The following is a 16,650-nucleotide window of genomic DNA, read 5'->3' on the forward strand; positions in this document are numbered from 1 at the left end:
GGTTTATCACGGTCTACCCTTTTATAGATAGGTGGACCAACACATGTTTTGTCTCAGTGCATGCATTGTTTTAGTCCGGTGCAACACTGGCAGCGCCGCTGCTAATTAGCTTAGCGTAGTGAATGGAATGCTATGTTGACGGTTAGCATGTTGTGAGTAAAAGTAGGCCAACAAAAAAAATGAATTACTTCTTGTGGCCTGCGTATTCTCAAATAGCAATGCACATTAAGAATAGACAATTTCCTAGGCAGATATGGATTTGGGACTATATTGGGTGGAAGCACAGCTGAAGCACTGTCCCAAGTCATTATCTGCCTAGTGAATCATCTAGTCTTAATATGCATTGCCATTTGTACTTATTGTGAATATGCAGGCCACAAGAAGTATTAGTGTTTTTTTTGGGGCTCACAAAAACTGCACGCGGCCACCTAGCAACAGCTAGGGGAGACCGTGATAGGCGTATTGGTGGCGTGATCCTTTAAAGACGAGTCATGGTCCATGCCATGAAGCGCTCGTAGCAGCAGCAGCAGCTAGGCCTATGAAACACGAGCTAACCCCCAAGATGGGCATACTACCATTTGCCAAATGCCTATTTATTCAGGATTGAGGTACACAGCTAATGCATCCAGTGGTTGGTTGTATGAAAATGCAAAAAAAAAAACGGTAGAACGTCGGTTGGTTACTGTTTGAAGGGTTTTGAATGCACCCGATAAGTGTAATGTCCCTTTAAACACATTCCATTTAATGTCAGACTAAGATTTGACAGAAATGAATGGTATCAGCCTCCAAGAAGCTCCAACCAATATTTCCATTTGGGGTGGAAAAAGGTAATGGAGCTGGACGTTGTGATTAGAGGGACAGGAGTTAATCAGGAGGGAAATCAGTAAAACTACTTACTACGACTTCCAGACGGGACAGTAAGAAACAATCTGAGGGACTGCAGAGCACTTAAACAAAAAAAACACTGGATCTGATAACAAAAAGAATTAAGCAATTTAAACCAGTGAGAGGCAGATCTGTGTAAGGGACACTGCTGTTAGCTTTCAACCTCAGCTCTCACTCCAAATCGGAAAACAGTTATCTTGGTTAAGCCTAACAACAGTGGCTTACACAAAAAAAAAAAAAAAAGCATCTATTTAAAGTCTAGAAGTCTGAACTGAGTCTATTACCACTAAATAATAAGAACATTTAACTCTCACTCTCAGCCATTCAGCAGTTTCTCTCTCTGCACATCCAAAAATCTGTCCTCTCTGCTTGTCATCATCCCTGCAGTTACTCTTCTACATCAACACTCAGCAGACAGACTTACATCAATCTCCATTTACAAGTACAGTTTTACCTCTTTTTTTTTTTTTCTTTAGACACCTCACCCCACAACCACTCCCTCCAAACCTCCTGGCTGTGTCTGATCTAGTCTGACTTGTCCCCGTCCTCTCCTCGGGGTGCTCTCTCCGCCGCTTCCCGGGCCTTGTCCTCCTTCGCCGCCTGGGCCTGGCCGTGGGAGTAGTTGGCCAGGATGGAGGAGAGGGAGAGCAGGCCGGAGCTGGAGGAGACGGCAGGCAGGTTGGGAGGGGTGAGGCCCAGGGGCAACGGGGCCACAGGCAGGGCCAGGCCCTGGAGCTGGGACAGGTGTTGCACCTGGAGCTGTTGCTGAAATCACACACATACAGACACGGTGAGCTCATAAGTAACAATTAGTGCTTAATAATGCAGAACAGAGATTTTCTCATTTAGTGCATATTTCTATCAACTTTATTATTAAAAGAGGCATGTCTTGTGTTGTGTGCTTCTGTGTTTTAATTATGTCCTATGTTTGTATAGTCTGTAGTCACAATGTGTTATTTCTTGGATTGTTCGGGTGCCGCCGGAAATTCCGCCGAATGTCCCTCATTTCAGCTGAAAGTCCGCCACCTTTGGATTTCTACGGGTTGGCATTCTAAACTCTAGTCGATTTATGAGGACTATAGTTAAGTGCTCCTCAGATCTCTGCAGGGGAAATCCAGACAGCTAGCTAGACTCAACCCAATCCCAACGTCCGGACGCACTGACTCGCGTTCTCGCAAAATACATAAGGGCTTGGGGCTGTCCCAATTTTGAATTTCAAAGGGCGTGAGGGTTTGAGTACACACTTACCGAGCCCTTTCCGTGAGTCTGCATCGATGAAGACTTCGCCAAAGGGAATTACCCACAGTTCAAAGCTAAACATTACCAAGGTAACATGTGATCTCGTGAAGTGCTGTCTCAATCCCATTTATAGCTATCTGAGCTCATGTGGGGGCGCGCGCGCGCACACACACACACACACACACACACACACACACACACACACACACACACACACACACACACACACACACACACACACACACACACACACACACACACACACACACACACACGTTAAATTAAGTCTTTAGTCCTCAGGGCTCACTTTGGGATTGGGTCTATCTGTTCGATCTGAGTTTTCTGTCCATGACTAAAACAACTTTTGAAAGTACACATGTTCCACCAAAACAAGTTCCTTCCCGAGGCTATTTTGCAAAGGCACCGTTGCTCCGTACGGTGCTGTCCATGACGATTGTGATTAGTTTAAAAAGAAATGCCTAGAAACCAGAGCACGTTTGTCTCCCATCCCGCAATGCTATGTGGACTAGCCAGACCCTCCTCCGCAGCGCTGTGGAGGAAGATCTGGCAGTGCAAGAATAATGTTTGTATGATGATGTCAGAACGGGTCTTTTGAGTGGTTAGCTGAGAGGACAAGTGCTGACACAAGAAACAAGGTAGGGTGTGTGTGTGACACTGATAACTAAGTCAATTGCAGGTGTGTGAGAGATAAATTCAGGAGATTGTTTAAGGAGCGTGGAGCAGAGAGACTCGGGCGGCCGGACAACAGGCCAGACACGGTGAGGAAACACAGAAAAAGACTCGGTTTTTCTTGATTTCCCACAACATGACTTTTTATAAATACATCTTTCAAAACCTGAACTACAACACACCAAAGAACAGGCTCGCGGAGAAGTGAACGAGAGACGCTTTAGCACACGAGGAGGCCGACCCTCCCTATGAGGCCAGCCTTCAGAACGCATGCAGTGTCTCTCTGAGTCAGTTAAACCCAACTCCAACCCCTCTAGAAGTAGGAGAGACATGCACTCATCCAGGCAAGTTTAGTCTCATTCGCACATTGAACGCAACACGCAGGAGAAACGAGACGGGGGGGGTAATGCTACAAGCTAAGATAGCCTTTAATAGCCATGTGTCTTCAGTATACGAGCCCAATGCTTTTGACAAACCTTAATAATATTTTATTATTATTGCTCTGCATGCTTATACATTGTTTCAATATGTTTCATAATTTGTATCTTATATTCTGGTATTTTGGTTTGACAATGACAGGTTTTATTTTTCGTCTGATTTAGTTTAGTCATGTTTGGGATGAGACACGATTCTCCCCCCCCCCCCCCCCCCCCCCCCCCCCCCCCCCCCCCCCCCCCCCCCCCCCCCGCCCCATCATCTCTACCCACTCCCAGGGTGGAAAAAAGCTCACCCGTATAATGGAGTTCATCTCAGGGGGTGTGACTTGCTTGGCTCTCTCTATGGCGCCCATGACTTGCTGTTGATGCTAAAAACACATGGTCATGAACAACTTGACATCTAAGCGCATTAACATGGCTGCAAAAAGGCAACAAGTAACGAGATTGAATAATTTTGTAGAAAAATCAATCACTTCAGATATGCTAGTGATTTATTAGATTAAAAGAATAAATAGCTAACTATGAAGCTTGTGGAAAACCATTGATAACTACAACTAGAATGTAGATTACATAAGAAAAAAAAAGGTTTTGATTACAGTTTTGCAAGCCTGTCTCTAGTCCCTGTTATGCACATGGGAGAGTTCTTACCTCTTGTGACAGGTAAGGCAGCACCTGAGCACAGATGCCATTCAGTCTCTTCACTATTTCGGCCTGAAATTACAAAAAAAAGGAGGGGAAGAAATGGTGAGACGAGCAAACTACCAGATCTGTGCTACTATATGAAGTATTCCTTACAGGAAACAGTGATTACCTGTTTGTGCATTTCAATGTTCAGCCCGTAGGACATTTCATAGTACTAAAAAGAATCAAAAGGCAGAAAAACACACATTATAAACTGAAGCTTTGCAGTTTCGGTACATTTTTGTACACAATGTAAGAATCCCTCTGTATACAGCACACAATGCTGGAAAAAAAAAGCGTACACATGTATTTTTTTTAAACTTGTGTACATGTCTTATACAGTATTTGTGGATTATGAACTGAGAAAATTAGATGCGTTACTCATATGATGATGAAGCAAAATAAGACACTAAATAAAACGCAATCTGCAATTAAGTGTGACTGAAACAATAAACTGAGTTGATCTAGACATTCCCACCGTGTGCTGGATTTTCTCTGCTTATACAGCAACACTAAGTGACTTTGGCCTGTATATTAGAGAAAAAAAAAGATAATGATAAACAGCCACATCTCACTGACAAGGGTAAGGGCAACACTTACCATGATATAGTGACGCTGCATCTCTGACTTTTCCGAAGCCAGTTTATCACACTCCAACTTTAAACTGGACAGAGAATATACATATTAAAACAGGTCGGTTGGGAAACCTATGTATCGGCTCTTTGAATGAATAGCTTGCCATTTTGGGATTTATATAATCTAAGACACCATGACCACTCGCTCACACTAGTGCGATCGTATTTCCCACAGTGTCTTATTATGTTTAAATGTTGTTGCACTATGCCGCGCCTCCTAATGCCAGCAAACTTTTATTCAAATATGGTTTATTTTGCTGGATTATAAAAGTATTTAATGCTGGGTAGAACAATATTACTTTTTTTAAAGCAAGTAAAAATAACCAACATGTTCCTACCCATATCAGCCAACACAGACACGCAATCGTTAACCAAATTTGAAGTCATACCTATGTTAAGGCACATGTTGATCTATTAAAGTCCTTGAAAAGAATCTACTCCACCAAAGTCAATTGCATTTGCCATAATTCTAAACTACGAGAAGATGTTTCAAACACTAAAATGATATCAAGTGTGTGTATGGTTGCGTTAACCACATACCTGTGGTACTGTGCTTGGAGGAACTGGAACTCATCCTTGATGCGATCACAGGAGTCAGAAGTGGTGAACTTGAGAGGTTGACTGGACTGAGAGGATGCCTGAAAAACAGAATATGTTCCGTTTTTATAAATTACGTCACGAAGATCCCTGCATCCAGGTTGAAACTCTCAGTCGGAAACTGTACTTTTGATGCTTAACAGGTCTGGGACGACAGGCTGTTGTTCCGATTCATTTCTTTTACGGTACATGGGTGCCGATTTGATTTGTTTTGCGATCGTCATTTATTGTGATTCGATAGTATCGCAATTTCCTTTTCCTTCTTTGACAAAAACAAGAATCCACATAACATGCATTTTATAAACAGATATGATGTAGCGGTAACGTTGAAACAGAATATATTTTAGGTGAAACGTTGGTAAAAATAAAAAACATTGTTGCAAAATATTTTAAAAAACAAGCGTCCGCTGCAGATAGCGGTTCCAGTTGTTTAGAGAGTAGTTTGATCTCAATACTTTGTGAGGATAGCTTAAAGGATGTCAGCCTAAACTGGGCTTCATGTCTGAGTGTGAGTGTACAGTATACGTTGAGATAAACAAGGAGACAATGTGTTTAATTTGCTGACACATTGATGTGCAACATCTGTTTTTAGAAAACCACAAGTCCACCACAGAGTGGTGATTGAGGAAATGTGTTTAAAAGAAGGCGAGATCAAGGCGTGCCCGTGCTGACCATATGTGAGACCTACTGAAGGGCTGCATTAGAAACTTGGTGATGTATACACTACACTTAAACCATCAATCCAAAGCTTTAATCCAGAGTTTATCCAGATCCCTAAACCTCATTACTCTCTAAATAAGTGGCACAAGGGCAAGAGGTTTCCCGTGGGATTATGGGACTGAACAGAGAGGATAGTGTCACTCGGTTACATGGTCAAAACCCTGCATCCAAAATACACAGTGCACAAAAACATAGTGTACTGCCGGAACTATTATTCTCTAACATTTTAAATACTAAACAATGTAATAAAATAGTAATTAAAATAAGTATGTTAGCTATATTGATAATATTAATAAAAATAATCACTAGTCACAGGTGGAGCTAAAAACAAAACTACTTTAAGTCCTTTTATTTAAAAATAAAAATAAAAGAAAACGAACAAACAGTTTTGGCAATCCATTGTTTTTAGCCGTTCAAGAAAAAAGCTAAATATTCACTCTTTTCTGCTTCTGAAATTGTCAGAATAAGTTAGGCAAGTTTTTAAATCACTAACTTTATGTTTTGAAATGCTGGCCGGGTAAAACTAGTTGTTTGGAGATGTCACCTTGGGAAATTTTTCAGGTTTTTTAGACTTAAACGTTAATCACAATAACTGCGAAAAATGTTCTATGTTCATCTCTAAATGATTGTCATTCATAGCTTTCCAAACACACATAAAGTACGTTTGGAGAGTAACAATGGCATTACAGTGGTTTTGATTCTGTCCTGTAAAAGCCACCAACAGTTGAAACTGGCTTGACTAGACGGAAACTGCCTTGTTATGTTTCTTTAGGAAGATGTGTGTTACAGGCTTGCTTTACGAAAGAGGAACAGCGATCACATGTTGAAACCAACCAACAAGAATATAAAATGTCTTTATTTTAAAAAAAGACTCTAGCTGCAACCTTATATGACTGTGATGAGGGTTTGAGTTGGGGCTTAGGCCAAATGTCTACGTTATTGTGTGAATGCTCGTGCAGCGCTTCACGACACCAGAAAGGTGCCCATTTATTTTGAAGGAAACATTCTTGCTAATATTGGTACCGAGAGAAACAAGTTAGCGAACTGCAGAGTTGTCACCGCGCTTTTCTCTCTGCTGTGCGGGTGAGTCTGGCACTAAATGACAGCGTAACACAGTAAAGACTCTCACACATGGCTGAAATCGCAGCACTGTGCTGAAACACGTCTCTCAATTTCGTTAAAAAAGGTATTCATTTTTAAGAGATTCTGTTATTTTACAGTATTGGGGGAAAAAAACTAATATACCAGTGTTTTACCCCTTTATATACCGTTACTATCCAAGCTTAAAATTATACCATGAAATAAACTTAAAGCCATACCGCCCAGCCATACCTGCAACAAAACAATTACTTTCACCATGGGTTATTTTCCTCAATTAGTAGTGTTGAGAGAGGTCTGATTGACACTTGAAAGATAATCCGTTTACCATCATGGTGGTCTCGTATTGCCAGACCTTATCATGGTCAATGCATTTCTGTGAGTGATTTTTATTTTTATGTGATATATACGTATGTGTGTGTTTGTGTTTGTTGTGTTATGGTTGTCTTGCTACTGGATGCCTAAAATTTCCTTCGGGATGAATAAAGTATCTATCTATCTATCTATCTATCTATCTATCTATCTATCTATCTATCTATCTACCTACCTATCTACCTAACTAGCGCGTTGTGGAGTTAGATCTGGATACACCACAGTTGCGTTCTAGGATGGGAGGAAAAAACGCTCTGGGTGTTTACATTTCTTTAGACCAAACATAATCGCCTTTGGCGGCGCTATGTTACCGACGCAACGAATGTGGCTCAGCAAAATATTCTCTGGAATGATTATTTGCACTCCACAAAAGAAAACGCCAGATACAATATTAAATGAAGTTACAGTAACATGAGCAATTTACATTTGCTGGATACATGCTTAAAGTTTGCTCTTGTACTTCGTCCATAGAAATCCCCACCAATCGGTCCCATAACGTCTTACTTGGATAATAAATGGCAGAAAGATATTCTTTGTTAACCTTTCAAATCATTCACCGAAAGAACCAAGCAGGCCCGCCTTATTGCACAACCCACATTTTCTTCAAAACCTGCTCTTTATAGTGTGGTTTGCCAAGTCAAAGTTTGTTTTTTGTTTCCCGAATTGAAGGGCTTTTGAGAACGGAAGCATAAAGAGCGGAAGAGGAGGGGCAAAGCCTGACATCTGGCGCGTGATGTCAGGCTTTATCCTGGAAATGAACTTCCGTTGATCCAGACTACCATGATGGTGGTGAACAAAGAAAACTAGCATTCACAGTTAAGAAGCTGGAACGAGTGAATTTTTTTGCTTTTTGAAAAGTTGAGTCAAACGATAAAGCAATATTTCATTTTGTTGATTGTTTAGAGCTAGCGGTGCTAATCAGGAAGTAGCAGACTCTGCAGAAGGAAGTCTCTAGTGCGCCTGTTCTATGGGCCACACTATGCGGAAAGCAGTCCAGATCATCCGTGTCATTTTAGACACGGCAGTTGCACTTTTTTGATGTCAAGTGCCATTGAACAACTGTCATAGAAATAAATGGGGCCCGCCTCAACAACGTCTCCCAGTTTCTATTATACATCCATGTTCCATAGTCTTTGTGTCCATATGCGGAAGTACCATCTGTAGTTCGAGCAGCAGCCAGCAGAAAACTACCGTATGATGCGTTTTGCGTCATCCAGCGTTTATCTGCTGGCCTGTGAGTATAGGGAGAGATGGAGGGTAGTTCAACATAGTTCATTTACACATACTACCAATAATATTATAGTACACAGCTAATTTAATATCGTTAAAAGTATCCCTTTAAATTAGCTTCTTTTTTTTTTTACAGCTAACCTTAGCTAACGGCAGACTGTTTGCAGTCAAATACAGGAAATAAAGTGCTATTGCTAGTTTTATATAGATTAATTTTAAGTGTTCCTGAAATCTCTCTCTACTGTAATGGTACAAACGTGGTGAGGTGATACGTAGAGAGGTCTGGCATTGTGAGCTGACAGCTACCTGCAGCCATAGACTGTTAAAACTAGCCAGCAGAGCTATCATTATCAGCTGTCGGTTGCTAGCTAGCTGTTAGCTCAGCTTGCTTAGTTTGCTACTGGGACAAGTTCAACTAGGCAACTTACCGAGTGCCTTGATTGAGGAAACATCATGTCAGCAGTGTGTTTCGCCGTGTTTCCCTTGGTCTAATCGAATTACCGGGCTAGCTGGCTAAGCTAACAGGTCCCCAGATATTATTAAATGATTGGAGACGCTATTCGCACTTTGTACTCTGTCATCGTTTAAAATAACGTTAGCTAACGCGAAAGCAGCAGGAGCCGAAGATCGTCTTCTGGTCTTCGCAGCTAGGAAAACAGCTGCCTCCGAAAGGATGAATAAGCTAACAACAATAAAAAGGTTTTCAAAGGAACAGCAGTTTTTTTTTTTTTTTTTTTTTTGGAATAACGTTAACGATACACCTCCCCGGGGAAACCCTGGATGTTGACACATGAGCCCCCGACTTTCCTCTGCTTTGAAGAGAAGAGCAGCATCACCCGGAAAACAAACCGAGCAGCGGAGGAGCGGGCGCCCCGTGTGACGCAGAGCTGAACTGAAGCGCTCAGCGCTGCAGTCAGCAGGGCCGGAGCTGCAGCTTCTGACGGGGGCCCCGAAGCACAGTCTGATACACAGGGATGGATGGATCATCCACCAGGCTGAGCAAGCATCCCAGAAAGGCCCCCATAGTCCCAAATTCCCTGTGCATCAATTGATTTTAGTAATTTGATCAATTACAAATGTGTTAAGGGAATTTGCACAAGAGTTCTGTAGCCTACTGAGTGCCTAAAGAAAGGCCATGTATTGAACTGGGGCCCTTTGTCAAAATCTAGTTTAAAGATCTTCATTATTTTACTTTATATTAGGCTGCACAACTTTACCTAGGAATGTATGTAGTAAAGTTATGTTTCTTCCACTTATCACAAACTAATTGACACACAGAACATCTCTGGTATTATTCTTGCATTAGAGCACCGGTGGGGCTGGTCTCTCTGCCCTGTGTATCCTCTATACTGAACGGGAACTTGGAGTGTACAGGGTGAGCATGCAATGCACAGAAGATGTCAGATCAATAGCTGCGCCCAGCGTCCAATTTGCACCCCCTACCCTTACATGCACTCCTTATGCCAAGACACAGCGACAATCAAAATTCTATTTAGCCTACATTTGACTGCAGTCAAACACGGAAAACACGCACAAAAGACAAGATATAACTTTGGATTTTTTGTTGTTACTATAGCAGCTTTCAGAATTTGAGGATTGCATTTGTTTTGGTTTATTGAAAAGGAGACAGTCCCAATTACAGATGGAGCAGTTTGTTGTTCTTGGTCCTTCATTTTAAGGGGAGCATCGCCATGCATATTTGCATGTTATGACACAACTACTAAGAGTTGACATTTTCCAATCCTACATATGGCAGCTTTTAGAAAAAAAAAATCCACTATTTTGTCAGACAATCTTCAATTCCCAAAATGTAATAATGCCCCAAAAACTAATTTGTTGTGTCATCCCAAACTAATTTAAAGCCCCTCCCCAATCCTGTCCATTTTGGTCCATCCAGCTGAGAGACAGGAGCTGGGAGAGTACCCACCATTGCACCCTCACAATGCCTGCTCTTCCAGTTACTATTGGGTAATAAAACTAAACCTGTAGTTTACATTTTAAATTCCTTTGGACGGCCCCTGGTGGCTGCTTGATTTTCTTACCAGGCCAGCTGTACTGCAGCCATTACAATAGGACATATTTCAAAAGGGAAAAGGTATGATGACCAACCAATCTTCACCTTCAGAAGAGCTTGGTTATATACTGTATTTAAAAAGAAAAAATTATATACACCGTATCTCAGAAGTCAGGATAATCTTGACACGGTCCAACCTTTAGCCTGAAAAATGTAGCTATAGAAGGACGACCAGATACTGAAATATCTGCTAAATTAAGCATGTGACATCAAAGAATATCATGAAATCAATAGAGGTGGCCACACAGGAGCAAACAAGACAACCGTATGCTCCCATTAGAAATGGAGTTTTGTTAAATGTGAAACGTCAATACAATCACAATACCTGGTATTCATTTCTGATAATTAAAATACATATTGCAAGGTTACCTCAGACTTAACATACAAAAATCATGAAACCCACTCAACACACAAACACCATGAGCAAGTATAGGAACAAATTTATTTCAATTTAAAACAGATACCTTGTCATTATGTTTCTCTCTTAGAAGGCGGCGATGATCGTAAGTCATGTTCATGTTTGAATGAGGATCAGGCAACAGTGGTTGAAACAAACACATGAAACACATAAAAAAATATGGCAAGAGTTATTTAAATCAATTATCGATAATAACCAACTGATTGAACCCCCTTCATCGAGGGCTCTGCTTCAATGAATACATCAAAGCCCTCACTTCAAACACAAAATAAACAGCACATGCAATTATAATTACAGTTCCTTAAAAAAAACAGCAGATTATCTTTTGAATCTTCAATCTTAAATACAGAATAAAGTCTTTGTGTGTACTTAATCATCTATCCTTTTAGTCTCTGGTGTGTTTTATTTAAAAAGGGGGGGTGACGGGGGCGGGGGCGGGCGGCATCTCAGGTGGTGGTCCTTTGATGATGACCACAGCGTTGGCACTTAAAGAGAGCCTGGCTCTAGAGAGAGTGGGGTTGGCACACTCAGTATATTACATCATTTACATTTGGTTTACATACAAAATAAAGAAAACAGCATTTTATACCCCACTACACAATTAACCTTCAGGTTTCATTGGAGTGGAGGAAAAATAAATCAAGTGGTCCTAAATAATAGAGTTCTGGTAATGTTTTCAAATAGGAAATGAAAAAGAAAAAGAAAAAAAAAAAGGAAGAAGATTTACATTTTGAATATGCACTGACTCCTTACTGATGTTCAAAAGATAAGTTTGATTCCACTTATTCTAAAAACGCCTACAGAAAGGAAAATCACACACACACACAAAAAAAATATATCAGAATGCTCTGAAACCATATATGGACCGGCAACACCATCTTTCATTATTCAAGGCAATGAAAGGCAATAAATAAGAGTGTTGTAGTGAAAAACCAATCTAGTCTTTCGACTGGTCATTGCTCAAAACAGACAAGAATGAAAGAATAAGAAGGAGATTTAAGTTTCATACAGACTCGCCTTCCTTCTCTCCAGCTCACATATGTTGAGATAAAATGTGTCAAACGCACACTGTGCAACACTGGGCCGCTAACACACTACCAAACCCACACTAACAGCCAGTCAGCCCTTCACCATGTGCCAGAGTTGTAGTGTCAAGTTTAAAAATACAACATGGTTCATCACCATTAAAGTGAGCTGCACTCAACACACAGTAAATCTTAACACAACTACTGATAAATACTTGGGTATCCATATATTGGTATATCGTTCCACTTAAATACTGGCATCCTCTTTATGACAGTCTAACGGTTAGGGGTCTGCTTTCTAATGCTAAAGGTTACTGTCATTTTCAAGCAGACCAAAATGGCAATTAAGGACCACACTGGCGTTTTGAAAAACATATGTATTTTAGCCCCATTAACTTAAAACTTTACATCACTGCTTCCCATTTTTTTAAACGGACTCTATCTTTTCAGCAGCTGATCCGATATGTTGGATCCATCTAGCGATTGAGACTGGCCGGACGCAGCCGATAGTTTGTCAGTTTTATAATTCAGGGTTAACGTAATTTGGACTCAGTTTGTTTTTAAACTTTAGAAATAAATTTATTTCAAAAAACGCCCATTAATGCAAGCTTGACAAAAAAAAGTGATTAAATGTCTACTGTGGTGTGGATTCTCTCTCAAAATCAAGTTTAAAGTTAATTTTCAAACCTTACTTGCACGTGCGAAAGCCAATAGCAACATAGTAAATCAATTTAGTAACTGGAGAAATGGTCATCAATAAAGTATGCAATTTGTAGTTAATGGGCTAAAACATGCAAAGTCACAAGCATGGTCATTAAGTCAAATACTTTGGGGAAACATGCAATACTTGTCCTGGTAGTAGTGTCTTTAGTGAAAAGTGTTTCTATACTGCATGAGGTATTACAGGTACCACTGTGATACCAATGCAAACAAAAAAAAGTTGTAGTAAAGGTTGAAGAGCCAGATACTGGGTCCACTTAATTCACCGAAGGGCCAGATACATAAAGAAAACTGATTAGTGTTGGTAAACTCTCTACACATACACCGTATGTTTCCAATAACACCCTGGCTATAACACCCTGGCTATACTTGTTAAAGCACAAACTGCAAGTAATCTCCATCAATAAACAAGGATTAGTAGTGGATGACTTGGTTCACTATGGTCCTGTACTCCACTCCACACTGATGCACTGTGATAGCCCTTAATGAGGATGGAGGATAAGTCACCTGTAGAAAAGGTCAAAGACCAAAAAAGTATTTCTGCACTTCACTGGCACTATAAAAGCAAGCCTCAAAAAACTGGAAATTAACGTTGCAAAAACCGACGTGTTGTGTTAAAATTACAAATAGCAAGCATGGACCGCTTGGGTCTTCGATCACTGATAAAAAAGTCCACCTACGTTGGTACTGTACACTTTTTCTAGGTATGCATTACAGCGCTGCGTCTATAAATCAAGAGAAAATACAAGTTTCTTTTTTTCTTTTTAAAATCAAAGTGTGAGGGCTCCTAAAAAACACTATTATCATGGATGGAGATGTGATGGAGTTGTACAACTGGAAATGTCTCAATAAGAAATAGAACGCAGAGATAAAGTCCTTACTATACCAGAAATTAGTTTTTTTTGTATGTTTTTTAGTTTTTTTTACAGCAGTTCAGACTCAAGTAGGCTCCGCCATGAGAAAAGGAGCACTTCAACATGACAGAATCAAAAGCAGTCAAATTATCAACACCTTCAAACCTGGTCCATAAATTAGATAAATAAAAAAGAAATCTTTAATTACTCTTAAAATCATCTCGTTACCATACTGTGAAGATTTTATACCAGCCCTAGTTAGTATACTCTGGAGCCAGAGCTGTAGCAGTAGTTCGGAGTCATGAGGCCGGTTGGGAAGACCCTCTTTTCTCTGACTTTTGCTCCTTGCCGATCATTTCCTCAACACCACTCAGCTCTGTGTAGTCCTATTAATCAAGTTAACAAAATCCATAATCACAGCATAACTACTACCATAAATTCATTGGAAAAAAACTGTATGCTAATGAAAGAAGTTGATACTTTTTTTTTTTTGCTGTTTTTTTTTGTTGCCAAAGATGGTGTACCACAGAGCGTTTTTGTACAGGAGTGTTTTGTGTATATGTATTTACAAACGAATATACACAAACATTTGCAAACTTTAGAGTGTGTCTTCTGTGAAAGGTTCATAGCCCCCCCCTTCCTCTCACCACTCAACAGCAAGCAATCTTTATATAAACAAAGTGACTATACAGTAAAAAAAACAAAAAAAAAACACTAAAGTAAACAGAAGCACATCCTGATGTGTCACCATCAGGAGGTGTGTCTGATTGGACGGCTGAGTGACGCAGGTGTGACGCCATCAGAGATGTTACCGCATGGATTCCATTTACACCCCGGGGTGCTGGCGTGTTTAATTTACAGCTTTTACTTTGCTAAATTAGCTACTTGCAGACCAAGCTGCAGATGTGCTCTGTGGGCTGATAAACACTGATGACATCACGCTCCCCTCCACATCTGCTCCCACCAATCAAGGAGGAGCCCGTATCGCAAGTAGGGCCCTCTCACCCGCTACTGGTGTTTTGTAATAAGACTTGTGGGGGTGTATCAGTGGAAACAGATGCTGTGAACGTCGCATGGAAGATTGTCCCTGTGAATCCATACAGAACACATCTGGAGGAGGGAAGCGATGTGATTAACTTTATATTTATAAAAAGAAAATATTAAAAAAAAAAAAAGAAATCTTTAAAGGATACTTAAGTCAAGTAAATTTCTGGTTGCTTCTTTTCTTTAGAGTTTTTATAGATTTTCTTACCACTTCTTATCACCCTTCCTTTTAGCCGTTATTTGTTAAATAGAAGTAGACGCAGCAACAAATTTCTATTATTAAAAACATTTAAAAAATCTCAGCAATGAACAGATTTTGATTAGCTATGTTTGCCCTCTCGTGCTGTTTGTCCTAAGTGTGTTTACGTATTCATGTACTTCTTAATATATAATTCTATTTATTTTTTTAGATTGCAATGCTCACTCTGGTGGGTACATTCATAGATGCGAGATGGAGACAGAATCCTCAGCTGGTCCCCTTGTGTTCAGCGTGCGACCTCACTTCCTGACCGAGGCACTCTGTCCCCAGAAGCATGATGCCACTCCGTGCCTCTGAGTTGGTTTCAGGAGATGCAGTATTTACTTCCTTCCGCACCGATGGGAGCTCAGAAAGGATCTGATCTCACACTGCTGAGGATTACTCCAGAGGGCCAAATGGGTTTGATGCTGCGATTCACCAAAACACAGCTCCTCGCTAGTCAATGCTCAGACACACACACACACGTACAAACACTCACACACACACACACACAGAAACACACGCTCGTCACTGTACAGTCCGTGTGAAAGGTTTGTGTGCCAGAGCCAGCAGTTGGGGCCAAATCTAAACCACAGAGCAGCGTGGGGGAGGAGCAGGGACTCTGACACAACAAGCCGCCGAGCAACCGAGGAAAAGGGCGAGCTTTGGTGAAAGAGGAGGGGTGGCGTTTGCAGATGGAAGGATTTGTGAATGTAGTGTACTGGGGAAAAGGTGTGTGTATATGTGTATATGTATGTATGTATGCGTGTGTGTCTGTGGGCATGGTGTGCTGCGTAATGCATGTGAACTTGAGTGCACAATCCCAAAGAGGTGTGCGTTTGTGCAATGGTGGTTGAGGAGCTGTGCGTCGTACGTGGGCCCTCACACCAGATTGTACTCTTTGAGATTGAGCTGTAGGATGGTGTCTTTGACAGCTGCAAACACAAAGCGGATGTTCTCAGTGTCCGTGGCACAGGTGAAGTGAGAGTAGATGATCTTGTCGCTGTCTGGGTTTAAGTCCACAAACATCTTGAGAATGAACTCTCGCGCTGCCTGTGCATCTCTCTGGGGGCCTGAGAAATAGAAACAGACAAGCCCATGCAAACAACAATTATATATTATAATATTATATTTGATCACAAAAAAAGATTACATAAATTAACAAATACATTTTTTTTGTCGAAAGGAGTGGGTTGTGGCTACTTCTTTAAAATGCATGCACTCTGTGCCCATCTTACACACCCTTTGTCATAGGTTGACAAGAAAATTGATAGACTTCACATACAACTGGTTAAACTGGTAAACAGTGGTAGCATCAACGTTACTTTTCTTGCAAAGACTATGGTCATATAACCATCTTCAGAACATTGAATAACAAATTCTCACGCACGCGTACACACAATCTCACCATCAAACTCTGGGAAATAGTCCACCAGGTGGGAGTAGGAGATCTTCTCCTCGAGCAGGTCCTTCTTGTTGAGGAAGAGGATGACAGAGGAGTTTTGAAACCAGGGGTAGGTAATGATAGTCCTGAACAAAGCTTTGCTCTCCTCCATGCGGTTCTGTTGCAGAGAAGGTGAGCAATGAGAAGAGTCATGTTGTCTAGTTCCAATTGTTTACACAGCTAGTTAATACTGCTTTGTGTGTGTGAAGAAACATGCGTTTAAGCAACAGTGTGTGTGTTTTTATATAT

General features: G+C 40.8%; 2 protein-coding genes and 1 long non-coding RNA gene across 4 annotated transcripts in view; 1 reads left to right on the plus strand and 2 right to left on the minus strand.

The window, feature by feature from the left end:
* The first annotated feature begins 635 nt into the window (after nt 1–635).
* LOC117936002 lies at nt 636–16,116 on the plus strand. The gene is made up of 3 exons (XR_004654868.1): nt 636–775; nt 5,582–5,589; nt 16,106–16,116. It is a non-coding gene; the product is annotated as an uncharacterized LOC117936002 (long non-coding RNA).
* On the minus strand, nt 1,341–9,453 carry LOC117936001 (TLE family member 5-like). The gene is made up of 7 exons (XM_034858700.1): nt 9,013–9,453; nt 5,108–5,205; nt 4,533–4,596; nt 4,063–4,107; nt 3,900–3,962; nt 3,545–3,619; nt 1,341–1,650 (listed from the first exon to the last, which is right to left on the minus strand). The coding sequence occupies exons 1-7, from the start codon at nt 9,037–9,039 to the stop codon at nt 1,411–1,413; spliced, it is 612 nt and encodes a 203-aa protein (XP_034714591.1). The 5' UTR covers nt 9,040–9,453; the 3' UTR covers nt 1,341–1,410.
* Nucleotides 13,739–16,650, minus strand: part of gna11b (guanine nucleotide binding protein (G protein), alpha 11b (Gq class)) — a 26,056-nt gene continuing 23,144 nt past the window's right edge. For both annotated transcript variants that reach the window (XM_034858696.1, XM_034858695.1), the window contains exons 6-7: nt 16,366–16,519; nt 13,739–16,030 (exon numbers count right to left, since the gene is read on the minus strand). In XM_034858696.1, the coding sequence (XP_034714587.1) occupies nt 15,840–16,030; nt 16,366–16,519 (345 nt within the window). In that variant the 3' untranslated portion in view covers nt 13,739–15,839. The remainder of the gene's footprint in view (nt 16,031–16,365; nt 16,520–16,650) is intronic.

This window comes from Etheostoma cragini, chromosome 20, assembly GCF_013103735.1.
Source record: "Etheostoma cragini isolate CJK2018 chromosome 20, CSU_Ecrag_1.0, whole genome shotgun sequence".
Classification (NCBI taxonomy): Eukaryota; Metazoa; Chordata; class Actinopteri; order Perciformes; family Percidae; genus Etheostoma; species Etheostoma cragini.